This window comes from Solanum verrucosum, unplaced genomic scaffold (genome assembly GCF_900185275.1).
Source record: "Solanum verrucosum unplaced genomic scaffold, falcon-dt-bn FXZP01000261.1, whole genome shotgun sequence".
In the NCBI taxonomy this organism is placed as follows: domain Eukaryota; kingdom Viridiplantae; phylum Streptophyta; class Magnoliopsida; order Solanales; family Solanaceae; genus Solanum; species Solanum verrucosum.
Genome location: NW_026019969.1, coordinates 14,422,596 through 14,440,882, shown reverse-complemented (window position 1 = coordinate 14,440,882; position 18,287 = coordinate 14,422,596). Strand labels below are relative to the sequence as shown.

At 31.6% G+C, this 18,287-nt stretch overlaps 2 protein-coding genes across 3 annotated transcripts in view; both read right to left on the bottom strand.

Annotated features, from left to right (window-relative positions):
* Positions 1 to 2,272: 2,272 nt before the first annotated feature.
* LOC125816710 (protein CASPARIAN STRIP INTEGRITY FACTOR 1) overlaps positions 2,273 to 18,287 on the bottom strand; it is a 123,789-nt gene continuing 107,774 nt past the window's right edge. Inside the window, exons 2-4 of one of the 2 annotated variants that reach the window (XM_049496333.1) lie at positions 4,426 to 4,516; positions 4,020 to 4,081; positions 2,273 to 2,671 (exon numbers count right to left, since the gene is read on the bottom strand). In XM_049496333.1, the coding sequence (XP_049352290.1) occupies positions 2,561 to 2,671; positions 4,020 to 4,081; positions 4,426 to 4,507 (255 nt within the window). In that variant the 5' untranslated portion in view covers positions 4,508 to 4,516 and the 3' untranslated portion in view covers positions 2,273 to 2,560. The remainder of the gene's footprint in view (positions 2,672 to 4,019; positions 4,082 to 4,425; positions 4,517 to 18,287) is intronic. The other variant, XM_049496334.1, reaches the window with a different exon arrangement.
* On the bottom strand, positions 7,343 to 13,101 carry LOC125816713 (chaperone protein dnaJ 10). Its single transcript, XM_049496337.1, is given in 10 exon segments — positions 7,343 to 7,844; positions 8,351 to 8,431; positions 8,642 to 8,811; positions 8,927 to 9,085; positions 10,262 to 10,391; positions 10,470 to 10,632; positions 10,933 to 11,018; positions 11,361 to 11,420; positions 12,335 to 12,470; positions 13,015 to 13,101. Coding segments are annotated over 9 exon segments (1,020 nt in total). The 5' UTR covers positions 12,422 to 12,470; positions 13,015 to 13,101; the 3' UTR covers positions 7,343 to 7,760.

Genomic DNA, 18,287 nt, shown 5'->3' with positions numbered 1-18,287 from the left:
GTAATTCTTGGGCCCAAAAGAATAATCTTGTGCGTGTTCCTTATTATTTTTAAGTGCCTTATACACGCTTAAATTGCTGAAATTTCTCATGTAGTCCCTTTTTGGGACAGGTATTTACTAAATGATCCCTTTTAATACTACTCTTGCAATTTATAACGTTTTTAGACCATGGTCGGAACTTGGAAGATTCATTTGAGAAACTTAATTTTATGAGGAAATGTTGGATCGCAATCTGAAATCTTATGAACGTTAGATGATAATCTGATGTTTCGTTAGGACCAAGATCTATATTTGTACAAGTACTGAATATATGGACAAAATCTAAATAATGGCCTACATTTTGAGCCATTAAATTGAAGAGGAGTTTTCACAAATATACAGCCCCAGCACAATATTTTGCTCCTACACAGCTATATATATATATATATATATATATATATATATATATTTAAGTTTGCATCCACATACTCAACATTTTTTTTTGCAACGATGGTGATAAACCCTTTATACATTATTATATTGTACAATATTTAAACACTTATACAATAAATAATGTATCAATCATGTATATAAGTGTGTAATAATTTAAACGATGTATGTTTTGTATACAAGTATATAACATGCATGCCATTAACTACTAGCTTCATATAGACGATCTATAGTGATTTTTAGTTGCTCATGCAGTTTTTGTTCAAAACCAATCCAAATCTCCACCAAACGAGTTCAAGTTTCGTACACATGAACTTTCATAAACTATTTCCAACAAGTTTAAGCAGTATTCACTCCAAATTTCTCATTTTACGACCTAAATCTTACAAAACTAGTACTCTAACTACGATTTGTCGACTAACAATCAAGAGGTGGTTAGGTTAAAGAAAAGAAATAGGGAAATGACCTAGCTTTCAAATTATATACAATATTGACCAATCCAGGTAAGGATTAATTTATATAACCTATTATTAATTAATGGGGAATTTTCGTAAATAGCCACTATAATAAACTTAATTGTGCTCCATAGCTACAATTTACATATTTACGGGATGTAGCTACAATTTAAGTTGTCTCATTTGTATAATTCGCAGGTTTGCATAATTCGCGGGTACATTTGTATAATTCAATTATTTTTGTATAAACCCGAAATAACGAATTTATACAATTACAAACATCATGAGTGTAAACAATTATACAAATTATATGATACAAATTCTGAATTATACAAAAGTTATACAAATTCTGAATTATACAAACGTGCGAACTATACAAAACTAAAAAATTGAGCCACGTAATTATAACTAAAAGTAGGTCGCAAATTGTAATTAAGGCAAACTATAGCTATGTTAACTACTCTCTCTGTCCCAATTTATGTGACTTACTTTCCTTTTTAGTCAGTCCCAAAAAGAATGACACATTTATATATTAAGTAACAATTTAACTATAAATTATCTATTTTATCTTTAATGAAATGATTTACAGTCACATAAATTTCTATCATTCATTTTGGACCACAAGTTTTAAAAATCTTTCTTTCTTTCTTAAACTCCGTGCCGAATCAAACTACATCACATAAAATGGAACGAAGGGAGTAATTAACTAGTATATGTTTGCTTAAACGCGTAATTTTCCTTATTAATTATTTACACTAGCTATTTAGTATTAATCTAGAGTAACATAAAATTTTCCTTATTTTCATATTACTTATTTAATTTTCAATTCACAATTACATGTAACAATCTTTGCAAAATATATAAAGATCATCATTCTAAATTTGGCATGTTTTTATTCAAAATTCCCCTAAACTATTCGTAGTCTTAATTACCCACCCGCAATCTCTTCCTAATAAAGTAAGATATACTCGTCCGCCATGGAGAAACACAAATTTAAACCAAGCATGTATTTTTAGACCTCCTGTCGGAATTCTTGTCTCTAATGCCCGTTAATTAAAAGAACTTATTTCGTTATGCACAATTTGCGAACATATATATAGATAGATTAACCGTTATCTGATATACAAAGACTAGAAGATACTCCCTCCGTTCATTTTTAGTTGTCATGATTTCTTGTTTTCAGAGTCAAACTATAAGAATTTTGACTAATATTCTACGATCATCATATTGATATTCGAAAGATTGCAATTTATAGTACTTTTGGTATAGTTTTTGAATATTAATTATTTTGTTTAAAAATATTGAATTAATGTAATCTAATTTAAATTTAAAAATTAGTCAAATTGACTTTTGAAAAAAACAACATGACAACTAAAAATGGACGAATGAAGTACATAATTCATTTATTTTCTTATATATATATATATAATAAATACACGGATAATTAAGTATATATTACAGACAAGAAGAAAACTACATATCCAGTACTCATGCAAAAATATAAGCAAAGTTTACAAGGATTAGTATATCGATCGATATTAAAGTAGTACTATATATAACTGCAAACATATATAGTAGTAACGTAACACATATGTAGTATTAGGGTAACTCATATTCAACTATCAGACTAATTAGGGTTTCCACAAACCCTAATTATAATATGACCTCGATCATGATTAATTTGGTATGAGTTTGAAAGGAGGTTTGGATAGAGCAGGTGTTGGATCATATCTTCCATAATCCTTTGTGTTCATTTTAAGAACCCTTTCATGCCTTAATTGCTCCTCCTGTTTACATACAAATTACAATTATTATATTTAAAAGTTTTAAAGGAGAAAAATCAAAATATTTTTTAAAAAACTTGTTTTTAAGTAGAGTGAAGGGTCAAAAACAAACCTTTAACTATCCAATTTTTCGAATTTCATGTGTGACCTATCAAGCATGCGACTTTTCTATAACTAACATAACTCAACTATCAATCGTTTCATTTTCCTACCTTAACGATGGTGAGTCCAGGTAGGTAAAAAAGAACAACTAATGGTTCAGGTGTACTGTTAAATAGTTGGTGATAGTTCATGTATGAAAAATGTACACCCAGTGGCTAGAGGCGTATCCAAGATTTCGGGTAGATGGGTGCACGATTACGAAAAAATGTATCTTAAATATAAATTTGATCGATTTGACTTTTAGTTCGTAATATGAACCATTAAATTTTAAAAATTATAGGTCCAAAATATATAATACTACTAGTTTTAAATTTTAATATACACATTTGATTTAATTATATAAAAAATTTACAATGCTAAATTTTTAGGAATTTTCAATGTAACACACTTGAAAATTTTGAAAGATTAAAGGAAAAAAAAAACAAAAGCAAAATTAGTTGAAACGTCAAAAATGTAACTGATAACCACTTGGAAAGGTGTTAATCAAAGAGACAAGATAGATATAAGATTTAAATTTATATCCTCACTTAGAGAGGTGTACCCAATCATCATCGCATTAATATATGATACTTTGAACATGGGTTCACACATCTATATTTAGATATTTTTTAAAAAAGATAACACTACTATATGTGATCTAGAGAGGGGAGCATGGGTTCACGTGAACCCACGGCACCCCCTCTAGATACGCCTCTGCCAGTGGCGGAGCCACATGTAGTTGAGGGACACCCCTCGTCGGAAAATTACTACACACTGTGTAGCTAGAGTAAAAATATTTTTTATGTATATATATTATATATTGACACTCCTTGAATTCTACGCGATTTTACTTCTTTATATTTTGACACCCCTTAGTCGAAGTTCTGGCTCCGCCTCTGTGTACACCTAATATAGTTCAGATATGAAACTCAAAAAATAGGATATTTTAGCTGTGTTTTTGATCGTTAACTTTTTTAAGGTATGCAATTTAAATTTTCTCCAGCTTCATGAAGGGAAAAAAATAAAGAACTCTAATCAAGAAGACCAGAGATCAGTACTGAACTCTTTGGCCATAATACATAGCATTTGATTAATCATGATTACTCAAGAAACTGAAAGTGATTTAACTTACATACAATTTATTAGACTTAATATTCCAAGAAATTGTTAATAAAATGATGATTATATTATATACTAATTAAATACAAACCTCATGAGTTGCACTCAGCTCTTCCTGATCAAAGTTGTTCAAAAAGCTCGACTGTCGACCTGCTGCATCAAAGTAATTGTGCCACATAGTCTTACTTTAATTTGCCTTAGTCTTATTGTTCTTGAAACTCGAACAAGATTAAATATTATAGCTTAAACAAACCAAGTATAAACCTAATTAAACAGCATTTTATAAGTAATTACTATTATAGTACTAAATCAAATTCATCTCTACATGCAGGAGTTTCGCCTAATTTGGCCTATAGTATTAAGTGGCGTAGCCAGAAATTTTAACCAGAAGACCGGGAAAAAATGCAAGAATATGATTGTACTTAGTATATATATCTTGTTGATTCTAAGTAAAGAAACCTAATTATATATGAGTCATTATAGTTAAGTTCATGTACCTGCAAATGAAGTTGAAAAAAGGGATGCAGATATGAGAAGGAAGAAGAGACTAATTTTCTTGATTAGCATGAGACCCCCCATTATCAGAAAATTTTATAAACTATTCTGCAATTCTCTCTTTTTCTCTGGCACTCTCTCTTTTTAAGTATAGAAGCAATGATGCTTTACTTTCTCTATGTTGCACCATACAACATTTAAATATATAGTAGTACTATTGGCATGCTTTTGGATAGAAATTGAACACAAATATTTTATTCTAAAGAATTCAATCATCCTTATTTGCTTTTGGTATTAAATTTGGAAAATTATCAAAAAGGTGAGTGGCACCACTTTTCTTTTTGTTGGGGCACTATTAGTCTAAAGAGTTAGTGGAATTAATTATTTAATATTATATCGTTTAATTAAATCCATAACAGGGAGCATGGACCCCTAATACAAGTTTCATTGTATCCCATTTTGTTTTTAGTGTTAAATTGTGATAATAGACCGAAGAGTCATTAACATTGACAACGTATTTATTTACTAGTTTCTCCATAACGATACATGTCTTGAACGATCATAATATATATAAATAAACAATCATCGAAATTGAGGAAGTTGCTTTAGTAATGATTTAAATAGAGTGATGATGCTTCTCAAAATAATTAATGGGATAATTATGAGTTTGAATCATTTGGATATCTATATATACACACACACTTTATGTATAATATACACAACATATACACTATTAATATATATGCTGTGTATACTTGGATCATATTAGTAAACTAGCTAGTTGACCGAGGGTAAGTTTCTCATAATTAATCCTTATATATGTTTATCAAAAGAGAGAAGATAGTACTATTCAATTACTCCAATGACAATAGTGAGAACAATAATTTGTACTTGTCAAAGGATAGAATGTGTTGATTTGTCTTTTTAGGTCTAGCTATTAGTTATCTATAGATTTGAATATGTACGAGGGAAAGCAAAAGAAACCACCTTGAACTAATATTAGTGCGTAGTAACCACAAAGCTCAATGGGAACAATGCTCGATGAATAGTAGGGTCTTTATAGGATGTGTTTTTGACATGTAAGTGGAGTATTCAGATAATATTATTACAGGTAATATAGCTTTATTGTTATCTCTTGTCTCATCAATGTGGGATTCATTTCATTCATCACTTTCTCGTGTCTAGATCTGGACTTTTTTTTTATTCGGGGCATCAGTATTTAATTATCCGGTGCATGCACATCCCACGATTGTTCAGGACCTGGGGGTGCTGACTAGACCGGACCTGACTCTTATATACCACATCAAATTAGGCTTCAAGTTAAACTTACCTCTAAAAAATTAGTTCAAATGGAACAAAATTGTTCAAGCCTTATTAGAAGATCATGAAATTTCATCCCTCATCCACGTGGAATTCATTCTATTCGTCAATGCGGATACATATATTAAAAATTCTACTTAATATCTACTACCTTCGATTAACATAGAAACTTGATAACTATTTATCGAAAACTTAGGTGAATGGAAATAAATTGTATAGGGAGTATGCATTAGTATCTTTTAGAGGGGAGTAAAGGTGGAGGTTACGAGGTGAAATTCGAAATTGAATCGTAGTCAATAAAATAAAGTTTATCACTTATGATTTTTACTTCACATTATTAACCGGTAAATTAAATTCCATGGAAGCATCCTTTCACTGGTAAATTAGGTAAGCATAAAATAGTTTTTTGGGGATTAGTGCTATCAATTATCCAATACGACAAAGAGAACCTACCAAATGCCATATTGAAAGGACATTCATGGTGGAGGATAAAGTGAAGCTAATTAAGCATATTATTGGTAGATAGTGAATTCTTTCCATTTAATTTATTCATTTAAAGGTACAAATAAAGTTATTTGATATCCCTACCTGTATGTTAATTATTTAGCAACTTGTCAACTGGTTATTGTAAACAATAATAATTCTTGATAAATTAATGGTACTAGAGAAAGTATCACACTTTTTTCCAGTGAACCTTTTTTTCCCTCTAATTTTAAAATGAATTTTTGATACTTTTATAAGTAATTTAAATGCATGAGACAATAATGTTCACTGAGAAAAAGAGAAATATTTCATAGTCCATAGCCAATTCACAAATGCATAGGATCTCTAAATTATTTTTTTGCAATCCTATTTGTCATTGACATGATATTTCTACTAGTCCTATTGGATATAAATACAAGCAAGTGCTTTAGTACTATAGGTAATTATTGACTACATTATTCTCAATATATTCAACGAAAATTTTATAATTATGGCTATCTGGGCCAACATATGCACAAATCGATTAATTTCATGAAATATCTTCAACATCACATTAGTATATGGGATTGGATAATTTTATCCGCTAAAATTTGAACAAATGAAAAGAAATCAATTTTCCTCTTTCCTGCCCATCCAATAATCATACCTTCAATCTTTCTTACCCTCCTTTCTTTTCAATTCTCTATTTCAAATAACAATGCGCAAATTTGACTTTTGACAACAATTAACAGATTGAACAAAAAGATTATGTTTTTTATCCAACTAAAAAAGTTGAAAAGTTAAAATAGTTCTTAGTGCTATGTATTGCAAAAGCACAAGTAATTGAATCAAAGTGTCTCAAATTATCTGTTATGGTTCTCTTTTACACTTCTTAAAAAATGACAAATGATTTAAAATTACTATTTTAAAAAAGAAGGACAAATAATTTGAAACAAAGAGTGAAGACCAAGTCTCAATTGTTATTTCCTTCTTTTGCTTTTTGACTACACCTTCCCAGTTTTTCAAGCTACTCCTATGGATCCCACGTATCATAAAACAAATTATTAAATAAACTAAAGTAATGCAACTATCAGCATCTCATCAAATAATAGATTATTATTTAAAAAATAAACAATATCCAGCAAGAAAGCTTAATTAATATTAAAAAGAAGAAAAAAAATGAATTGTACCACAAGAAAGTCAAAAGAATGCACTCAAGAAAGCAAGATTAGACTAAGATCGAGCAACTAGCTGTTGTACGATTGGATATCGATCTAATCTCATCACGCTCCCTACTCCTATATACCAAACCAGTACACTGAAATGCAAATACGAATCAGAAATGTGGTCAACATCATGAAGAATAAAGAGATACAGTCTACACGAATGTTTTCACAAGAAATATGTCAAAAATTGAGATTTTGGTGACAGAAGGATCAAACTGTTTCTGAAGAAGAGAGAGATACCTAAATGTAATAACAGAGGCGCACAACATTGAACAAATCCCGAGCACAGATACAGCTGTTATAAGTCTCTCTACACCAAAAATTACTTTTCATTTAGAGGATGGACCACTATTAACCATGTCTGCGTTTTCACTGCGCAAACTGCTATCTCTTCTGTACATTGGTTTCGCACCCTGGGAGAACAAAAAGGAACAGTATTTATTTACATACCATGAAAGCATCTTAAAAATTGATACTTTTTAAAACTACTTACTACTCCCTCATCCTAATTCGTATGTCTCTCTCTCCTTTTTGTTTTGTCCCCAAAAGAGTCTTGTTCTATATATTTGGTAAGTTTTTCAATTCCAACATCCTACTGGACAAGTTTAAGACTATACACATCTATCATAAGATTCAAAAGTTTCCCGTTATTTCGTGCCACAGTCAAACAAAGACACTTAAATTGGGAGTATCTTTTATCACCCAAATGATTATTGATTTTTCAGTTATATCTATGTCACTATTGGTCATACATCAAGATATCCAAAGCCGTTACTGAGAAACTACAATTATGATCATCTTTTAGAAACTTCTAATGATATTTTCCAGGGACGAACGATACAAGTTATGAATACAAAGTCTAAAGCTATCTTGTCTTGCTGAAATGCTTAAAAAAATAAAAAAACTTTGATCCACTCACCTGAAAAATTGTCCCCAGCTTTTTCATGGCCCTAGCACGTAGCCTGACAGTATCCTTAGGAACATTGGGCTCTTTAAGGACCTAGGCAAAAAAAAGAGAAGCAAACAAGTGAGCTTGATAATAAACATGAAGAGGCTCTTCAATTTGGAGTTAATATACTTGACTGAACAATCAACTTTATAAGGCAGGAGCATCTGTAGACTGTAGCAAGTCATAAATAAGTACCCTACCGCAATTCGAGCAACAATAGGATCCACCAGAATTGGATAAAGAAGAATTGGCAGTTCTTACCGCTTGGCAAACACGCGATAAAGTTGACTCAATATCCACGACGTTAATTTGCCACAGTGATTTAATCATGATATCTTTCTTTTCTTCCATTGTTTTGATTGCATCCTCTACTTTGTTCTCCTCATGGTACTTCTTTTGCTCTTCTTGTATTTGAAGTAAAGAAACAGCCCCTGGGAAAAAAACAGAAGGCATGTTACTGCTAACTGTATTAATCAGAAAAAAGGGGGAATTTCACTGCTAAATGCATCTATGAGAAGTTGAAAAGAGTAAAGCCTGTTTCGACACCTGAAGCCGCCATTGCTTGTGATTTTATTAGGTGTCCTTTGTCCCTTACCCATTCTGCCAAAAATGGCACCTTCATGAATCTTTTAGTTTTCCCAATTTCTCTGGCTGCTTGCCTTGTGTAGATATAGCCAATAGTATGCAGCATGGCCTCACCAAAAGCTGAAAATATGACCACGCAGAGAAAATATCATTTCAAAAACTGAAGGTCCTTGATAACTGATGGACACATTGTATACTAACACAAACATTAATAACTGATCTTCCATCCCCAAACCTTTACCGCCTCTAATATCTGATCTTGGATTGCAGAATCGCATTACAAAGACTACAATGAAGAAGAAGTCCTCAAAGTACACAAATCTCCTGGTCTCTTAATTTTTTCCGAACCAGCTCATCAAAAGCATTTGAAAAACAGTGCAAGCAATTTAATGAAAAGCTGCTACAAGACAAGAATACAGCACCTACTCTTCCAAGAAGGCCTTCAGGGAAAGTCAGAAGAGAAGGCTTTGAAAACTCGACAGTAATCAGAGAAGAAAGACACAGATTGCTGTTCTAACCGCTGTCAGAGGATGAAAAGTGATGACGTAGTTCTAGAAAATGGAAAAAGCTAATAGGAGATCCAACTCAACTAAAAAGACTTGCAGTCAATGGCAAGGCTGTAGAGAATTTTGGAAGCATCAAGGAAGAAATCTTATAATTTTGTTAGGATCTGTATACTGAAGAGGAGAGTTGGGGATCCTAAGTATATATAATTTCTTATTCACAAATTGGATAGCCACTTGAACTGGTGTTAGAGGATGAAAAACATATGGACTACATAACAACTATGATGATTGAAGGCGTTAAAACAGGAATGAGGTAGACCTAAAACACATGAAACGAAGTCGCCTCAAAATATCAACCTTTTTCTCAAAATTCATGAGAAGCTAAAAGCAGAACATAAGGGCGCAAAAGATCTAAAAAGAGCATACCAGTTAACTTGGATTAATGCTTAGCTATCATTACACTTGCATTAGGTCCATTGTTTGTGGGAGCTTTTAGATAAATTAGAAAAATGTATGCTGATTGCTGATGCAAGAATTGGTATCAGATTTAGAGAACTTCAACCTCCTTTTTTTTTAATCTTTTGCTAAGTAGAGAACTTCTACCTTCAGAGGAACCCTAAATGTCTTAAATGAAAAATTATTATGTAATGGAATTAAATAGGCCTAAAAAGAGTAGCATGCATATAGTGGATGTGTTATGAGGCCAACACTAGTTCAGACTATGGCGCGCATTAATTGATTTAAATTTTAAAAGAAACAAATAAGGGACAAGCAGGTGAAACAATCTAACCAGCTTGAGCAAGATGTTGTGCTTCTGATTGTGCCCATTGTAAGAACTCATCCTTCCGGCCTACTACATATGGCTGAAGATGTTCTTTTAAAATTGTCGTGAGCTTCTCTACCCTTTCCTTTTGCAATTTCTGTAGTTGAAAGAGGATTGCCTCAGTCTATCGCATGAACAATTGAACTTTTATGAAAACCCTGTGAAACAAGAATACCTTCAATTTCTCCTGAATGTTCTGCCTACGAAGCTCAGGAACAACTTCGTCCTCTTCATCTTCAACAGTTTGTATGGAAGCCAATCTAAGCTCCCCGACATAATCAACAAATACATCGCTCCCAAACAGCATCCCAAATACAGTTGCAGGGTGCATCAGATCCCTTACAAAGGAGAGACAAAGTAAACACAAAATAGTTTTTGCTAAGCCTAAATTCTAGAATGGGAAAGTAAATGAGTCACTATTTTACTGATGATCTTCTTAACGTCTACTCCACAAGATCATTAGAAGGATTTTCAGTTTTCTTACCGTTGGGACAAGTTGACTAGGAGCCTGTTACTAGGTTTTCAGAAAATTTTTTAGTATGAAGTATGACAAAAATACAAAAGGGCCAACAACAAACGGATGTAGCTTTAAATTAAAAGGTGGATGAAATAAGTTAATGCAGCACTTCCTATTTCACACTTACTTTGCATCTTCTTTACCATATTTGTCATAAAATTCACGTTTCTCAGGATCACTCAGCACCTGATAAGCCTCCCCAAGGACCTTCAAAAGTGAACAATAAGCAGAAGAACAATGAGACAGAGGCAAAGGAAATGTAAAGAAGTTTTGTGACACCGCTCCACTCACACAAGCATTCCCTCCATCCCAATATATTGTTAAGCATTTTGACTCATCGGATTCTTGGAACATGTTCGAGCACAGTGCTCTGTTTTCAACTCACACACACAGCCAGATGAACGCATGAACCCAAATAGGAGCTTTAAAAGATTGAAACTTCTGTGACGTTGATGCATTCAAAAAATTTAAAGTATGGCAACTCAAGTGTCCAATGGTACCTAGTTGACAAGTAAAACTAAAAGATCTAACAGATCTTAAAGGTTGTACCTGGAAATTACGAGCAGCTTGTGGGTCCCCAGGATTCTTGTCTGGATGTGTAGTCCTTGCCTGAAATAGAACTACTATTAGTGCAAGGAACTATTTGACTCGAATCCAGAGATCTTTGTGCAGATAAATATCAAGGAAAGTTAACTGTCCAAAAGAAAATTTTCAAGGATGACTTAAGGTTCCTTGCAAGTGTAAGCTACATAAAAAAGTAGTTCCAGGCTAACTCTAGGAATCCCCTGATCTTTATGCATCGCATACTTGAAGTGCGGAGAATGTCTTGGAATCAGTCACGTATACTAGTAGCAAATAGTTGTCTTTCCCAACTAACCATTGATTTATTATAGTTACAACGTGTTAGTTTGCAACACAAACTTACTTGGTGCTATCCAGCCTAGAATTTCAAGTGATCCTTTCGTCTTACATCTTCAGCATATAGTTGCAACATTGGGATTAGAAATGAAAAACACTAAGGAGCATGGCTTTAGGAACTGCATCAATGCTGATAGCAGAAACCCAACCTTGTTCAGATGGCGGGAGATTGTGATAAACAGACCGATCAAATGCACATAAACAACAATTACATCTCGATTCCAAGAAAGTGTGGTCAGCTATACGAATCCATGGCCATGTCACTTCATTTAAGCCTCAATTTAATCTCTCTAGCACGAGAGTTCTCTTTATTTTCTACTAGCACATAAATCTCTAACTAGTCTAACAGACTCTTGCAGACATTGGAAATAAAGTAAACTTAAACATGACTAAGAGAAATGCACATCCGAGTAGGAAATAAAAAACGATAACTAAACTAAGTTGAGAGAGAAAGCAAGAAAATTCAATTTCAGGGAATTCTACATGTTTGTCACATCAAAAGGGTAGATGATCATCTAGTAATAAATTCAACAAACGATACGAGTGCATTCTCAAAATTGAAAGTCTCCAGAAAAAGAAAACAATAAGCTAAAATGCTATATCACCTTGAGATAGTAAGCTTTCTTAATTTCAGCAGGAGTCGCGGTTACACCAACCCCCAATATGTCATAGTACTCTGTGTGCTTCACCATATCTAATCAAATGCAAACTTCCAATAGACTTAAACCTGCAATCACTCAACTGAGAACAGAAAGCAAATAACAATTCACTCTCAAAATCAAACACAGACGTAAAAAATCAGTCACAAGGTAACAAAAATTCAACAACCGAACACTAAATATTTAACCCCAAAACATTGCGAAGACATATTCCCTCCTTCCCAATTCAAGTGTCTTACTTTCCTTTTTGGTCTGTCACGAAAACAAAGTCCCTTTCTATATTTAGTAAGTTTTCCAATTTCAACATTCTATTTAGCAAGTCTAATACCACAAGATTTACAAAACTACACAAATCTTTAATTTATGACCACAAGATTCAAGAATTTCCCTTTATATCTTAAACCCCGTGGGCGGCAATCAAACTAAAACACTTTAATTAGGACAGAGGAAGTAAACAAAACATCTTCAAATCCAAAAACAAGAATCTTGATTACTGAACACATAAGTGAGGGGATGATGAAAGAAACAAGATTTAGAATATGGGATTACCACCAAATGGAACATTGAATTATCAAAAGAAAAAAAGAAACAAGATTAGTAATAAATCAAGAAACTCACTGTGTTGCCAATTTGATTGAAGGGTCAAACTGATAGTGATTTTACAGAAATTTGAAACTTGGGTTTTGATATTAATGTATAAATCTTGATGATCTTGAAATAATTAGACGTGTGGCTGTAAACGCGTAAACCAATCGCCGATTCTCAGAAATTCAAGAAACCTTAACCGCGGATTCTGCTAATAACATTTAATTTCATGATTCTTTGTTTACAGATTACGACAAGATAGATTCTTTGATTCGTTAAAAAATCAAAGATTTGTTCTTCGCAGGATTGAGACCGACAACCCGCTTAAGGAATGAGTTGGGCCTGTGATAATGATGAAAAGGCTCACTCAAATTACACAAATATTCCTACCAATATTTACTATGAGCAACTTTCACATATAGCAAACACAAAAATCATCTTTGTATGTTATAGTTATAGTTTGCATAATTGCGCTTACCATAACAAACATAAATATGTATATTTCACTATACATATACAAAAGAAAGCAGTTGTATATAATTTGTTTCTGTTTCGATATACATATATAAAAAATCAATTGAATAATCTGTATTTGTAAAAGCAAGAAAGAGAGAAAGGCAAAAGAGAACTAGGCAGGGGAATATTTGTATTGTATAATTATAAGTGTATAGGACGAAAATATATGTATTTGCATGTGTATATACAATTTTCTCTCGTTTTATACAAACAGAAACACAATTTATACATTTCTGTTTGTATAAGCGAGAGAGGCGAGGGAGAGACTGGCGAGCGAGATCTGGGAGAGGAGAATGAAAATATATGTATATATATAATTTTCTCTCGCTTTATACAAACACAAACGCATTTTATACATTTGTGTTTGTATAAAAGCGAAATAGGCGAGGGAGAGAACGAGAGTGGCGAGTGAGATTCACCAAGAGAGAAGCGAAATAGCAACAGTTTGTTATGGGGTACAATTAAATCAAACTATGTTTATAGCATTTAATTTGAATTAATAGTTTGCTATTATATACAATTTTTCCATTTACTAATCTTCTTTGTAATTTGAAATAACTATACTTTATCTTATTTTGTTAGTAATTTCATGCTAGATTTAAAATCATATACATATATTTAGCGAACTTTGCATGTAACTGACTTGAAATATGCTTTACAAATTATTAAATAGTGAAAATCACACTAGATGCACGCTATATACATGTATCTGGTGTGATTTACATATACTGGGATACCATATTCCGGGGAGAATTGTCTATATGTCCTAGATACAAATAGATTCACTTGGATATAATATATCTAGAACAAACTACACCTAATTTTTCCCACCATGTATCCCAAGATATATGTATCTCGACATTTCTAGACACACCAAGATTTGATAAGATTTGTAATATTGGAAATTAGCATGTATCTAAGTGATTAGCCTCTAAACTAGTGAAATTTCTATAAGTGTTAAATATTTCAATATTTCATCAACATCCAGTTACTAAAATTTAATATTTAAAAGAAAATACCAAAATAAGGAGTATCTGACGTCCTCGTAACAATAGCACCTTCCAATCATGAAATTAATCTAGACCTTTATAGCCCATTATCTGGCCCAACCCAAATAATTTAATCGTGAGCCAGCAAATAATGCTTGATGGGATGACATTCATATGTTTTTGCCTAGAATATGCATTATATACACATATTTTATATGTAATATGCATTATGCATACACTCTGAGTATGTGATTGTTGTATTTTTTACATAACTGTGTGTATCTTTTTTTATATATTTGACTAGAAATATTATTTATTTTTAGCCATCATCGAAATGTATAACTTCCACATAAATATTTTAGTAGGTACAACTTAGATTCAAATGGCATGGAAGACGAAATTATGCAAAGAATAACAATACATTAGTTATATAATTAAAATAGAAGACTGTAACGGGAATGCTATGGGATTTGAAGAAACTCAATAAAATGAAATAAAAATTCCACTAGACTAAAATCTAAACTATATTATGAGATCGAATGTTGGGCATCTAAGTTTCAACAAATTATGCATAAAATAAATCTGCGGAAATGCTAAAATATTAAGATAATGTACATTAATCATACAAAAATAAATCAGATTCAAGATGATCATGACATAAGATGCTAAGTAGTACATACTAAATATAATGTTTGAAATATATTATAATTACAGAAGGTGATAAAACGGGACGAGATAAACCTAAAATCATATGGATGAAAGGTGATAATAAAGTGAAAAATTTTATTATTAGAAATTATGAAATTTATCGATAATTTCCAGCTAATTCATTGTTAAATGGCTCCTAGCTAATTAATTTTTCTTATAATCTGTCACTAATTCATAGCTAAATAGAATTACATTAAATTTTTACTATTTAGCTACGAAATTTTATCAGTTACTACTAAAGAGTAGTGGATGCATGTGACAAGGGACCATATATTGTCCAAAAAAAACAGTTCTTTTCTTGGGGATAGTGTAACTGCATACGGCTTTGCCAAGTAGTAGTCATTAATTAATTATACTTGGAAGATATATAGAGTATACTTTACCTTTTTAAGTCTAGTAGATAAACTGAAAAAGCCTAGCTAGAGAAGTCTTATTGCTCTTCCTTTTCTAAAAGCTAGGATCTTCAGTTTTAAGTCATTTTTGTGCATGCCTATCACTGCATTGTTTATTTTTTTACAAAAAAAAATTGTCCAAATTTTAACCCCCTTTATTACATGAGATATCTTCGTTTACTTTTGATAAAGAAATATATTTTGAGTCCAACACAATTTCAGAACTAGTTGTTCGTGAGAGAAAAATTGATCAAAACAATATAAAAAGTCCATGTTCCAACTATTCATTTATTAAGTTGTATATTAGACCCTGACTGGTCGTTTGGTGCCTAGTTAAGACGTGAACTATTCATTTATTAAATTAAATTCAAACATAATTATATGGGATTTTTTTATATATGATGATTAATTCTGTCAGTAAAAATTTCACACACTTGATAACAAGTTACAAAATTGTATTGATAGTGTGTACCTCCACTCATTAACACTTGAACCACTATGATTCCAAACTTTAACTCAAAATCCCATATTGTAGACAAAAAAAGGCTAAGATCTAAAGTGGAGCCCATATTGTGTTATGTAGGCTTTATCTCTACAAAGGAAATTAAGACAAGTAGAAGGGGACCCTATTAAGAAAGAGAAGCACCTAATTCCTCTGTTGGTGCAAGAAATGGCAGCCTGGGAAATTCTGGTAATATTCTTTTGAAACTTTCTGCAGAATCGAAGAAATGGACTTCATATTTTAGGGAAAATGCTCATTTTGTCTTGTCACTATTCATTACCATCAACACATAACAAACTTTATGACTATGTATTCTTCATTTTTACTAAAAAAAAATTTGGTGCTTTCCACGTCTTAATTTGCTAAATTTTGTACTTTTCTCTAGAGGAGTGATTGTTCTGTGTAAGACATGTTCAGAAAAATCGACCAAAATGAGCTATTTCACTGCCTCACACTGATACTATTCTGGATTTTATGTTACATGGCTATCAAGTCTCGAGTTCGAGTGCTCACTTATTCTTGACTTTTAGTATGTGTATATATTACTATCCTTTTTTTCCTGCACTTTCAGGTGATTAGAAGCAGGGGCGAAGCCAGAGGTCGGGCACAAAGAGGTTCAACATTAGTATATATATAGAAGGTCAACATTAATTTTTATGTATATATAGTACTTGTCGAATTTTCTTAATTTTATTTATTTCTATATTTATTTAGGACTTTAAAAATACATCGTCATTATAATTTTATTTATTTTTTATAATATTAAGATTTAGGTCATCCAAAATCCCAAAGGATATTTATACATGAATATCATATAAAGATGACATGATAATGTAAAAGTTATTTATATTGATGATGTGAATATTACTTAATTCAGTTAGTAAAAATCTTAACTAACCTACTTATAAGAAGTTGAGTAAAACTTATATGTAATTAATTAATTATGGAATTAGGACTTCCATATACTTGTAATTAATTACACAGAGAACCTCTCTGTTTTGGCTTCTTTAGAGGCACAAAAGTCTTCATATTCCCACCAGAACATCATATGATAGATTTATATATATGCCTCTATCAGGCTCTTAATTAATTAATTACTATTTTACTCAATATTAATTTATCACTAATTAGTTATTAAGCAAAACAAAACAAATAGACAGTCTTTTTCTGCATTGATCATGTGAAGACTTTCAAGTGTATGGCTGGCCACATGCTATCACAAACACTTTAATTTGATTTTGTTTTTAAATAATTAATCTTTGCTAATATTTTATGAAATCTTGAATGAAAAAAAAAAAAGACATGACATGAGATTTCATCATCTTTGTCCCTTTTGTAAAAAATCATGGGCCTAATTTAAAAATTAAAAAAAACTGCCATTAACTTCCTGCCACTTCATTATACAGTACACCATTCTCCACCAGTCAACATGAATAAAATTAGAATATTATAGAAAAGTATCCTCGATCGCGGAGATTGAGAATTTAAAGTTTATGCGTCTGAGTTTAAAATTTATTGTAACAAACTATTTGATTACATGATTTAGATCTAGTTTTATACTGTTTTGGTGAGTTTCTTTAAATTCAGAGAAGATTAACTTCATTTGAAGTAATATTGTAACAAACTAGTTATCTTCTGCTACTTGCAAGATCATTTATATTGTTAAAATTATGTGACCATTTTATGGAACAATTTAAATTATTACAGTGCATATTTTTAGCTATTTAATTATAATTTAACACTCAATTTTACGTGTGTATCTTTTTTTTTCATGGACTAAACATGTGAATAATGACTATTTTAATCCCTCGTTTAGTAATAATTCTTACTTTACTCCTTGTAATATTTAACTAAACACATTTAATCTTGAATCAACACTTAAAATATGTGTTTTTGATCCATTTAATTAGGAAATATGTGACACTTAGTCTATTTAAGAATCATATTACTCTCAAATATATATGAGGTAACCATACAAATTTAACATAATGAATCAGTTGGCACTCAATAATCCATAGTCATAGAGGTTATAAGCGCACAATCAATTAATCAAAGGTTAAATATGTTTAACCAAAAACTACAAGGACCAAAATAAGAATTTATCAATATTTAGGGACTAAAAGTGCTAATCTCCCCCCACCCCCCACCCCCATACCCAACCAAAAAATATATCAACGAAGAAAAGAATTTGCAAATATGTACTCTCT